The sequence below is a fragment of the Arachis stenosperma genome, chromosome 10 (assembly GCF_014773155.1).
Source record: "Arachis stenosperma cultivar V10309 chromosome 10, arast.V10309.gnm1.PFL2, whole genome shotgun sequence".
NCBI lineage: Eukaryota > Viridiplantae > Streptophyta > Magnoliopsida > Fabales > Fabaceae > Arachis > Arachis stenosperma.
The window spans coordinates 58618797-58631549 of NC_080386.1; the positions used below are offsets into that span (position 1 = coordinate 58618797).

Consider the following 12753-nt stretch of genomic DNA (forward strand, 5'->3'; position numbering starts at 1 on the left):
CGAAAAAGCACACCAAACTTAGAGGTTTGCTTGCCCTAAAGCAAAAGAAAGGAAGGAGGGGAGAGAGGAGGAGAGCAAATTCGAATGGTGGGGAGAAAGGGGTGGCCGAACGTGTATTTATAAGGGAAGGGGAGAGATTTCAAAAATTTTGAAGGAGATTTGAGAAGATATGGAAAGAATTTGAGAAATATTTGAGTTTTTGAAGAAGATTTGGGCAGGATTTGAGAGAGATCTGAAGCATGATTTTAATTTTTGAAAATTTGAAAGTGAATGATGAAAGTTTGAAATGTGTTTATGTAGAAAATTATGGATCAAAACAGGAAAGTTTGAAAAAATTTTAATTAGAAAGCGAAATCTCTGTCCCCCACCTTTCTGGCGTTAAACGCCTAGAATGGTATTCATTCTAGCATTTAACGCCCAAATGCTGGCCATTGTGGGCGTTTAACGCCCAGCTAGGTACCCTGGCTGGCGTTAAATGCCAGCATTCCCTTCATCACTGGGCGTTTTGCTAAACGCCCAGGATGCTGCACACCTGGCGTTAAACGCCCAGAATGGTGCCCATTCTGGCGTTTAACGCCCAAAATGGCACCTTTACTGGCGTTAAACGCCCAGAATGGTGCCCATTCTGGCGTTTAACGCCCAAAGTACCCTTTACTGGCATTTTTTCGCCAGCAAGCTTTTTTTCTCTGCTTTTTGCACTGAATCTTTCTGTAACTCTGTGAATTCCTTCAATTTTGATATTTGCCCTTTGAGAATATATATCAAACTTTGATTAAACAAAACAGATAACCTGCTAATGACTGGGTTGCCTCCCAGCAAGCGCTTCTTTATTGTCTTTAGCTGGACCTTCACTGAGGATCATTCAAGCCTCAGTTTTGAGCATTCTTGTTCAAAATTGCTTTCAAGATAATGCTTGATCCTCTGCCCATTAACAATGAACTCTTTGTCAGAATCAGTATCCTGAAGCTCAACATATCCATATGGTGACACTCCTGTAATCACATATGGACCCCTCCACCGGGATTTAAGTTTTCCTGGGAACAATCTGAGCCTAGAGTTGAAGAGCAGAACTTTTTGTCCTGGCTCAAAGACTCTGGATGACAACTTCTTGTCATGCCACTTCTTTGCCTTTTCCTTATAAATCTTTGCATTTTCAAAGGCACTGAGTCTAAATTCATCTAGCTCATTTAGCTGGAGCAATCTTTTTTCACCAGCTAACTTAGCATCCAGGTTTAGGAATCTGGTTGCCCAGTAGGCTTTATGTTCCAGTTCCACGGGCAGATGACAGGCCTTGCCATACACAAGTTGGTATGGAGAGGTTTCTATTGGAGTCTTCAATGCTGTTCTGTATGCCCACAGAGCATCATCCAAGCTCTTTGCCCAATCCTTTCTACGGGCAATTACAGTCCGTTCTAGGATTCTTTTTAGCTCTCTGTTAGAGACTTCAGCTTGCCCATTTGTCTGTGGATGATACGGGGTTGCCACTTTGTGGCTAATTCCATATCGGACCAAAGCAGAGTAGAGCTGTTTATTGCAGAAATGAGTACCCCCATCACTGATTAGGACTCTGGGAACACCAAATCTGCTGAAGATGTGTTTCTGGAGGAATTTCAGCACGGTCTTAGTATCATTAGTGGGTGTAGCAATTGCTTCTACCCACTTAGATACATAGTCCACTGCCACCAGAATGTAAGTGTTTGAGTATGATGGTTGGAACGGACCCATGAAGTCAATCCCCCATACATCAAACAATTCAATCTCTAAGATCCCTTGTTGAGGCATGGCGTATCTGTGAGGTAAGTTACCAGCTCTTTGGCAGCTGTCACAGTTACGCACAAACTCCTGGGCATCTCTATAGAGAGTAGGCCAGTAGAAGCCACATTGGAGGACCTTAGTGGCTGTTCGCTCACTTCCAAAATGTCCCCCATACTGTGATCCATGGCAGTGCCATAGGATCCTTTGTGCTTCCTCTCTGGGTACACATCTGCGGATCATTTCGTCTGCACATCTCTTAAAGAGATATGTCTCATCCCATAGGTAGTACTTGGCATCTGAAATTAATTTCTTTCTTTGCACCCTGCTGTACTCCTGGGGTATGAACCTCACAGCTTTGTAATTTGCAATATCTGCAAATCATGGAGCTTCCTGAATGGCAAAGAGTTGCTCATCTGGGAAAGTCTCAGAGATCTCAGTAGAAGGGAGGGACGCCCCAGCTACTGGTTCTATTCGGGACAGATGATCAGCTACTTGGATCTCTGTCCTTTTTCTATCTCTTATTTCTATATCAAACTCTTGTAGAAGTAACACCCATCTTTTGAGCCTGGGTTTTGAATCCTGCTTTGTGAGTAAGTACTTAAGAGCAGCATGGTCAGTGTACACAATCACCTTTGATCCTACTTGATAGGATCTAAACTTGTCAATGGCATAGACCACTGCAAGTAACTCTTTTTCTGTGGTTGTGTAATTCTTCTGTGCATCGTTTAGAACACGGCTGGCATAATAAATGACATGCAGAAGCTTGTTATGCCTCTGTCCCAACACTGCACCAATGGCATGGTCATTGGCATCACACATTAGTTCGAATGGCAATGTCTAGTCTGGTGCAGAGATGACTGGTGCTGTGACCAGCTTAGCTTTCAGGGTCTCAAATGCCTGCAAACATTGTGTGTCAAACACAAATGGTGTATCAGCAGCTAGCAGGTTGCTCAGAGGTTTTGCAATTTTCGAAAAATCCTTTATAAACCTTCTGTAGAATCCTGCATGCCCCAGAAAGCTTCTGATTGCCTTAACATTGGCAGGTGGTGGTAATTTTTCAATTACCTCTACCTTTGCCTTATCCACCTCTATTCCCTTGCTTGAAATTTTGTGCCCAAGGACAATTCCTTCAGTCACCATAAAGTGACATTTCTCCCAGTTTAAAATCAGGTTAGTCTCTTGGCACCTTTTCAGGACAAGTGCTAGGGGGTTAAGACAGGAGCTGAATGAGTCTCCATATACTGAGAAGTTATCCATGAAGACTTCCAGGAATTTCTCCACCATATCAGTGAAGATGGATAGCATGCATTTCTGAAAGGTTGCAGGAGCATTACACAGACCAAAAGGCATCCTTCTGTAGGCAAACACGCCAGAAGGGCAAGTAAATGCTGTTTTCTCTTGGTCTTGAGGATCTACTGCAATTTGGTTGTAACCTGAATAGCCATCCAAAAAGCAGTAATAATCATGACCAGCTAGTCTTTCTAGCATTTGGTCTATGAATGGTATAGGAAAATGATCCTTTCTGGTGGCTGTATTGAGCCTTCTGTAGTCAATACACATACGCCACCCTGTGACTGTTCTTGTAGGAACCAGTTCATTTTTTCACTATGAACTACTGTCATGCCTCCCTTCTTGGGGACAACTTGGACAGGGCTCACCCAGGGGCTATCAGAAATAGGAAAATAATCCCAGCCTCTAGTAATTTAGTGACCTCTTTCTGCACCACCTCCTTCATGGCTGGATTTAGCCGCCTTTGTGGTTGGACCACTGGTTTGGCATTATCCTCCAATAGGATCTTGTGCATGCATCTTGTTGGACTAATGCCCTTAAGATCACTTATGGACCACCCAAAAGCTGTCTTGTGTGTCCTTAGCACTTGAATCAGTGCTTCCTCTTCCTGTGGATTTAAAGCAGAGCTTATGATTACAGGAAAGGTATCACCTTCTCCCAGAAATGCATATTTCAGGGATGGTGGTAATGGTTTGAGCTCGAGTTTGGGAGGTTTCTCCTCTTCCTGAGGGATTTTCAGAGGTTCTATTATTCTCTCTGATTCCTCCAAATCAGGCTGAACATCTTTAAAGACGTCCTCTAGCTCTGATTCGAGACTCTCAGTCATATTGATCTCTTCCACCAAAGAGTCAATAATGTCAGCGCCCATGCAGTCATTTGATGTGTCTGGATGCTGCATAGCTTTTACAGCATTCAACTTGAACTCATCCTCATTGACTCTCAGGGTTACTTCCCCTTTTTGTACATCAATGAGAGTTCGTCCAGTTGCTAGGAAAGGTCTTCCTAGAATGAGAGTTGCACTCTTGTGCTCCTCCATTTCCAGCACTACAAAGTCAGTTGGAAAGGCGAATGGCCCAACCTTGACAATCATGTCCTCAATTATGCCTGATGGATATTTAATGGAGCCATCAGCAAGTTGGAGGCATATCCAGGTTGGTTTGACTTCTTCAGTCAACCCAAGCTTTCTGATAGTGGATGCAGGTATTAGATTGATGCTTGCTCCAAGGTCACACAGGGCTGTCTTGGTGCAAGCACCTTCTAATGTGCATGGTATCATAAAGCTTCCTGGATCTTGAAGCTTTTCTGGTAAGCTTTTCAGAATGACTACACTGCATTCTTCAGTGAGAAATACTTTTTCAGTTTCTCTCCAATCCTTCTTATGACTTAAGATCTCTTTCATGAACTTAGCATAAGAAGGTATTTGCTCAAGTGCCTCTGCAAACGGAATCTTTATTTCAAGACTCCTTAGGTAGTCTGCAAAGCGGGCAAATTGCTTATCCTGCTCCGCTTGGCAGAGTTTCTGAGGATAAGGCATCTTGGCTTTATATTCTTCAACCTTAGTTGCTATAGGTTTATTCCTTACAGAAGTGGTTGAAGAAGCCTTTTTAGAGGGGTTACTATCAGCACTCTCAGGTGTCTGATTCCCCATTCGCGTTTGAACGCCAGGATTGGGTGAAAAATGGGCGTTTAACGCCAACTTTTCCCCCTTTTCTGGCGTTTCAACGCCAGAACTGGGCAGGGAATGGGCGTTTAACGCCAGCTTTCCCCCCTTTTCTGGCGTTTGAACGCCAAGAGTATTCCTCTCTGGGCTCTTACTGTCCTCAGAGGGATTTTGGATAGTGGTTTGGCTATCCTCTGTCAATTGTTCCTTTATTGGCTTTTTGCTACTTTGAGCAGTGTTATTCAATGTCTTCCCACTCCTCAGTTGAACTGCTTGGCATTCTTCTGTTATCTGTTTAGATAGCTGCTATTTTGCCTGACTCAACTGTGATTCTATGTTCTTGTTAGCACTTTTAGTTTCTTGGAGCATCTCTTTAAATTCTGCTAACTGTTTTGTCATCAGGTGTAATTGCTGATTAAGCTCAATCATCTGTTCTTAAGGATTAGGATCAGTGGCTACTGCCATAACTTCTTCTTTTGTGGAGAACTCATTGCTAGAGTACAAATGTTGATTTCTAGCAACAGTATTTATAAGCTCTTGAGCCTCCTCAATCGTCTTCCTCATATGTATAGATCCACCTACTGAGTGGTCTAGAGACATCTGAGCTTTTTCTGTAAGCCCATAGTAGAAGATGTCTAACTGTACCCACTCTGAAAACATTTCAGAGGGGCATTTTCTTAGCATACTTCTATACCTCTCCCAGCATTATAAAGGGATTCATTATCCTCTTGTTTAAAGCCTTGGATGTCCAGCCTTAGCTGTGTCATCCTTTTTGGAGGCTAAAATTGATTCAGGAATTTGTCTAATAACTATTTCCATGTCTTTATGCTTGCTGTAGGTTGGTTATTCAACCACCTATTAGCTTGATCTTTTACAGCAAATGGAAACAGTAATAATCTGTAGACATCCTAATCCACCTCTTTATCACATACTGTGTCTGTAAGTTGTAAGAATTGTGCCAGAAACTCAGTAGGTTCTTCCTGTGGAAGACCGGAATACTGGCAATTTTGCTGCACCATGATAATGAGTTGAGGATTTAGCTCAAAGCTGCTTGCTTTAATGGGAGGTATACAGATGCTACTCCCATATGCAGCTATAATGGGGTTAGCATATGACCCTAGAGTCCTTCTGGACTGTTCAATTCCACTTAAGTCCATGATGGAGAAAGGGAATATGATATGAATTCACAAGTAAAGTAAATTTTTTTTCTCTTTTTTTTTTGATTTGACCGAAAATAATAAAATAAAACAAATGAAAAAAAATCAAATTTCGAAAACTAAAAGAAAATAAGATCAAAGTAAATTGAAAACTAAATCAATTAGTTAATTAAAAAGATTTTGGAATTAGCAATTGAAAATATATGATTGAAAATTATTTTGAAAAAGATTTGATTTTTGAAATGAGGAAAGAGAAAAACAACAAAATGACACCAAACTTAAAATTTTTAGAAAATCAAACACAAATTTTAAAAAATTTAAAGGAAAACACAAAGAAGACACCAAACTTAGAATTTTTAAGGATCAAGAAAGGACTAAGGACATGCAAATTTAAAAAATGCAAGAAGAACAGAAACATGCAATTGACACCAAACTTAAAATATGAAACTAAACTCAAATAAAAGACTCTAAACCAACAAAAATAAAACAGTCCTAATCTAAGCAACAAGATAGACCGTCAGTTGTCCAAACTCGAACAATCCCCGGCAACGGCGCCAAAAACTTGGTGCACGAAATTGCAATCACACTTTTGCAATCCCGCACAACTAACCAGCAAGTGCACTGGGTCGTCCAAGTAATACCTTACGTGAGTAAGGGTCGATCCCACGGAGATTGTCGGCTTGAAGCAAGCTATGGTTATCTTGTAACTCTTAGTCAGGATATCAATAATTATCAGGGTTGATTGTAAAAAGCAAAAGAACATGAAATAAGTACTTGTTTTGCAGTAATGGGGAACAGGTTGAGGTTTTGGAGATGCTCTATCTTCTGAACTTCTGCTTTTCTACTGTCTTCTTCTTCAAGCACGCAAGACTCCCTCCATGGCAAGCTGTATGTAGGGTTTCACCGTTGTCAATGGCTACCTCCCATCCTCTCAGTGAAAATGTTCAACGCACTCTGTCACAGCACGGCTAATCATCTGTCGGTTCTCAATCGGGTTGGAATAGAATCCAGTGATTCTTTTGCGTCTGTCACTAACGCCCAGCCCTCAGGAGTTTGAAGCTCGTCATAGTCATTCAATCCTTGAATCCTACTCAGAATACCACAGACAAGGTTTAGACCTTCCGGATTCTCTTGAATGCCGCCATCAATTCTAGCTTATACCACGATGATTCTGATTAAGGAATCCAAGAGATATCTACTCAATCTAAGGTAGAACGGAGGTGGTTGTCAGGCACACGTTCATAGTTGAGAATGATGATGAGTGTCACGGATCATCACATTCATCAGGTTTAAGAACAAGTGATATCTTAGAATGGAAGCAAGCATGATTGAATGAAAAACAGTAGTAATTGCATTAATCCATCAAGACACAGCAGAGCTCCTCACCCCCAACCATGGGATTTAGAGACTCATGCCGTAGAAGATACAATGAGAAACGTGTAAAGTGTCATGAGGTGTAGATACAATGTCAAAAGATTCTATTAATAGTGAACTAGTAACCTAGGGTATACATAAATGAGTAAATGACGTAAAAATCCACTTCCGGGGTCCACTTAGTGTGTGCTTGGGCTGAGCATTGAAGCTTTCATGTGTAGAGACTTTTTTTGGAGTTAAACGCTAGCTTTTATGCCAGTTTGGGCGTTTCACTCCAATTTTTATGCCAGTTCCGGCGTTAAACGCTAGGAATTCTAAAGCTGATTTGCAACGCCAGTTTGGGCCATCAAATCTCGGGCAAAGTATGAACTATTATACATTGCTAGAAAGCCCAGGATGTCTACTTTCCAACGCCGTTAAGAGCGCGCCAATTGGGCTTCTGTAACTCCAGAAAATCCACTTCGAGTGCAGGGAGGTCAGAATCCAACAGCATCTGCAGTCCTTTTCAGCCTCTGAATCAGATTTTTGCTCATGACCCTCAATTTCAGCCAGAAAATACCTGAAATCACAGAAAAACACACAAACTCATAGTAAAGTCCAGAAAAGTGAATTTTAACTAAAAACTAATAAAAATATAATAAAAACTAACTGAAATATACTAAAAACATACTAAAAACAATGCCAAAAAGCGTATAAATTATCCGCTCATCAAGGGGTTTACTGCTGTTGAAGATGGCTCTGCCACTAATGCTCTTTTTGTTTCTCTCCTTGCTGGTGGTTTGGGAGTAGCTTTCTCCTTGCCTTTCTTGGTGGCCATCCTGAAAAAGGAAAGAGAAGGTAATATGTAAAGCGAAGGGTTCGAGCAAGGGAGCGAATATTATGGATGGTAATCAATGCACGGTAAGGAATGATGTCGTTGACACATGGTCTATACTACATGTGAAAAGCTCATCAATGGAAATATAGAAAGTGCATGTGATGGCAATTAAATGCAAGATTTTTATTGGCATGCTGGCAAAGGCATGAGTAGCATAGATCAAACATTCAATGTCCAAGTTAGATTACCAAGTCTTTCAAACTAATCATCTGTTTGTATTAACAATTATATTTAATCAAGAAAGCATGAAAGGGGTTTTGTGAAAAACGGGGATTAAAGTAGTAGGATAACATAAAAGTAGTGCATGATGCCATACGGGCTTTTTCACAAACACATAGCATGCATGGTAAATATGATTTTGAAAATATAAAATAGAACATACAAATAACCCTTTTAGAAGTAATATTAATTGTCGAACAATTCCATGATAATCCACAAGCAAAATATAGAAAATAATGACCCAAATAAATTTCCAACACCAATTAAAAGAAAAAGAAAGAAAAAGAAAACATAGAAAATGAAAGTAAAAAGAAAAAGAAGAAGAAAACATAAAAATAAGAATAAGAATAGAAAAGTAAAGAGGGAAGAAGAAAAGAAAAACCTTGATAATGTTGGTGAAAAAGAGGAAGTAGAAAGTGAGAAAGAAGGAAGAAGGAAGAAGGAAGAAGGGAGAAGAAAGAAATAAGAAAGGATAAGAAAAATTAGGATTTGGGGAAGAAAAGATAAGATATTTGGATGATCAGGATAAGCTGTGCGCCGCATGTGACGTAGACACGTGAGTGACGCGGTCGCGTGGTGTGCGGTGTTTTCAAGTGACGCGAACGCTGATGAGCGGATAATTTGTACGCTTTTTGGCATTGTGTTTAGTATGTTCCTAGTAGGATTTAGTTAGTTTTTAGTATATTTTTATTAGTTTTTAGTTAAAATTCACTTTTCTAGATTTTACTATGAGTTTGTGTGTTTTTCTGTGATTTCAGGTATTTTCTGGCTGAAATTGAGGGACCTGAGAAAAAATCTGATTCAGAGACTGAAAAGGACTGCAGATGCTGTTGGATTCTGACCTCCCTGCACTCTAAGTGGATTTTCTGGAGCTACAGAAGCCCAATTGGCGCGCTCTCAACGGCTTTGGAAAGTAGACATCCTGGGCTTTCCAGCAATATATGATAGTCCATACTTTGCCTAAGATTTGATGGCCCAAACCGGCGTTCAAAGTCACCTTCAGAATTCCCAGCGTTAAACGCCGGAACTGGCACCAAAGCGGGAGTTAAACGCCCAAACTGGCACAAAAGCTGGCGTTTAACTCCAAGAAGAGTCTCTACACGAAAATGCTTCAATGCTCAGCCCAAGCACACACCAAGTGGGCCCGGAAGTGGATTTTTATGTCTTTTACTCATCTCTGTACACCCTAGGCTACTAGTTCCCTATAAATAGGACCTTTTGCTATTGTATTTTCATCTTCTGATCTTTGGAATCTGTTGATCTTCTGATCTTTTGATCACTTTAGATCTTTAGATCATCTTTGGACATCTAGTTCTTAGATCACTTTGGGAGGCTGGCCTCACGGCCATGCCTAGACCTTGTTCTTATGTATTTTCAACGGTGGAGTTTCTACACACCATAGATTAAGGTGTGGAGCTCTGTTGTACCTCGAGTATTAATGCAATTACTATTGTTCTTCTATTCAATTCAGCTTGTTCTTATTCCAAGATATTCATTCGCACTCAAGAACTTGATGAATGTGATGATTATGTGACGCTCATCATCATTCTCACTTATGAACAAGTGACTGACAACCACTCTGTTCTACAAGCAAACAAGGCTCTAATGTTTATCTCTTGGGTTCTTTAACCGGAATCTTCGTGGTATAAGCTAGAACTGATGGCGGCATTCAAGAGAATCCGGAAGGTCTAACCCTGTCTGTGGTATTCTGAGTAGGATTCAATGATTGAATGACTGTGACGTGCTTCAAACTCCTGAGGGCGGGGCGTTAGTGACAGACGCAAAAGAATCACTGGATTCTATTCCGGCCCGATCGAGAACCGACAGCTGGATAGCCGTGCCGTGACAGGGTGCGTTGAACATTTCCACTGAGAGGATGGGAGGTAGCCACTGACAACGGTGAAACCCTTGCATACAGCTTGCCATGGAAAGGAGTAAGAAGGATTGGATGAAGACAGTAGGAAAGCAGAGAGACGGAAAGGACCAAGCATCTTCATACGCTTATCTGAAGCTCTCACCAATGGAATACATAAGTATCTCTATCTTTATCTTTATGCTTTATTCATCATCTATACCCATTTGAGTCTGCCTGACTAAGATTTACAAGGTGACCATAGCTTGCTTCATACCAACAATCTCCGTGGGATCGACCCTTACTCGCGTAAGGTTTATTACTTGGACGACCCAGTGCACTTGCTGGTTAGTTGTGCGGAGTTGTGATAAAAAGTTAAGATTGCAATGAGCGTACCATGTTGATGACGCCATTGATGATCACAATTTCGTGCACCAAACGCGTTGGTCACGCGGTCGCGTGAGTTGATTTGTGCTATTGGTGCGAGAGCAGCCTCGCGTTCGCGCAACTCTCTGTTTGAAACTCATTTTGGCCAAATTTTAGGTGATGCGTTCACGTGGTTGACGCGATCGCGTGAATCGCTATACATGAAAAAATGACGCGGACGCGTGGCGCACGCGGTCGCGTGATAGGGCTGGTGCTTCTAGCATCATTCCAGCCCCACTCCATCACAACTTACTGCCATACACCTCTTTCATGTTGATTTTTAAGGGCATGCGTTCGCGTGGGTGACGCGGACGCGTGGGAGGCTTATTTTCCAAAAGACGCGGCTGCTTGAGTGACGTGGTCGTGTGGTACGTTTGTGCCTAAGGCACGCCTCCAGCCACACTTTCGCGTGACTCTCTATTCAATTTGTTTTCTTTCCAATGCACTTGTGACGCGGACGCGTCAGCGACGCCTACACGTCTTGTGCAATTTTTTTTAAATAATAAATATGCAGAATGCTAATGTAACTATATGCAGCTATATGCAGGGATGATGAGAGGAGTCATTAACACCATAAAAATAAAGTAAAGTAAAATAGAACTAAGACTAAATCGGAACGATCATACTATGGCGGGTTGTCTCCCACCTAGCACTTTGCTATTACGTCCTTAAGTTGGACGCTCTTTAGGCTCATTCTGCTTCTCTTGGTGGGTCTTCCAAGAGGAAAACCTCTAGTTCTTTCTGATTCTTTATTTTCTCACCATGATAAAGCTTTAGGCGATGTCCATTGACCTTTAGAAATTTTGAGCTAGTAGGATGACACATGTGGAAAACTCCATATAGCTCTACCTTCTCTACTCTGTATGGACCTTCCCATCTTGATCTCAGTTTGCCTGGCACGAGCCTTAGTCTGGAGTTGTATAGAAGAACTATCTGCCCTGGTCTGAACTCTCTCCTTTTAATGTGCTTGTCATGGACAACCTTCTTTTTCTCCTTGTAACGCCTAGAGTTGTCATATGCTTCTAAGCAAAGGTTCTCTAGTTCTGCTAGTTGTAGCTTTCTTTCGGCACCAGCTTTCATAAGATTCATGTTGCACTCCCTTACAACCCAGAAAGCCTTGTGTTCCACATCTACGGGGAGGTGGCAGGCCTTTCCGTATACCAAGCGAAAGGGGCTCATCCCAATGGGTGTCTTGTACGCTGTTCTATATGCCCAGAGTGCATCTTGTAGCCTGGAACTTCAGTCCTTCCTATGAGGTTTAACCATCTTTTCCAAAATACGTTTAATCTCTATGTTAGAGACTTCTGCTTGCCCATTGGTCTGGGGATGGTAAGCTGTTGCTACTTTGTAAATTATCCCATGCTTCTTCAGTAATCCTGTTAGTCTCCTATTACAAAAGTGGGTTCCTTGATCGCTCACGATTGCTCGTGGTGATCCAAAGCAACATATAATATTATTTCTAACAAAGGAAACAACAGTGTTAGCATCATCAGTATGGGTAGGAATTGCTTCCACCCATTTAGAAACATAATCTATAGCTAACAGTGTATAAAATTAACCATTAGAATTTGGAAACGGACCCATGAAGTCAATGCCCCAAACATCAAAAATTTCACAGAAAAGCATAATCTGTTGAGGCATCTCATCCCTCTTGGATATATTACCAAACCTTTGGCATGGGGAACAAGATTTACAAAATTCAGCAGCATCTTTAAAAAGAGTAGGCCACCAGAATCCATAGTCTAAGATTTTTCTAGCTGTCCTTTGAGGGCCAAAATGTCCTCCACTTTCAGATGAGTGGTAGTCCTCTAAAATGGTCTGGAATTCTGATTGAGGCACACACCGTCTAATTACCTGGTTAGCACCACACCTCCATAAATATGGGTCATCCCATATATAATATTTGGACTCGCTTTTCAGCTTGTCTCTCTGATGCTTAGTAAAATGTGGAGGAAAGGTGTGGCTAACTAGATAATTAGCTACAGGTGCATACCAAGGAACTACTTCAGATACTGCTTGTAAGCTATCAAATGGGAAATTATCATTTATACGAGTGGATTCACCCTTAATGTGCTCAAGGCGACTCAAGTGGTCTGCCACTAAATTCTGGTTACCACTCCTATCCTTAATTTCTAAATCAAAT

At 41.4% G+C, this 12753-nt stretch overlaps 1 protein-coding gene across 1 annotated transcript; it reads right to left on the bottom strand.

Annotated features, from left to right (window-relative positions):
* Positions 1-11300: 11300 nt before the first annotated feature.
* Positions 11301-11789, bottom strand: LOC130957142 (uncharacterized). The gene has a single exon (XM_057884025.1). It carries the CDS (start codon positions 11787-11789, stop codon positions 11301-11303), a length of 489 nt encoding a protein of 162 aa, XP_057740008.1.
* Positions 11790-12753: the final 964 nt, after the last annotated feature.

What these genes read in the sequence shown, in the direction of transcription:
- LOC130957142 (XM_057884025.1), bottom strand. Translation starts at nt 11,789, where the DNA reads ATGAGCCCCTTTCGCTTGGTATACGGAAAGGCCTGCCACCTCCCCGTA.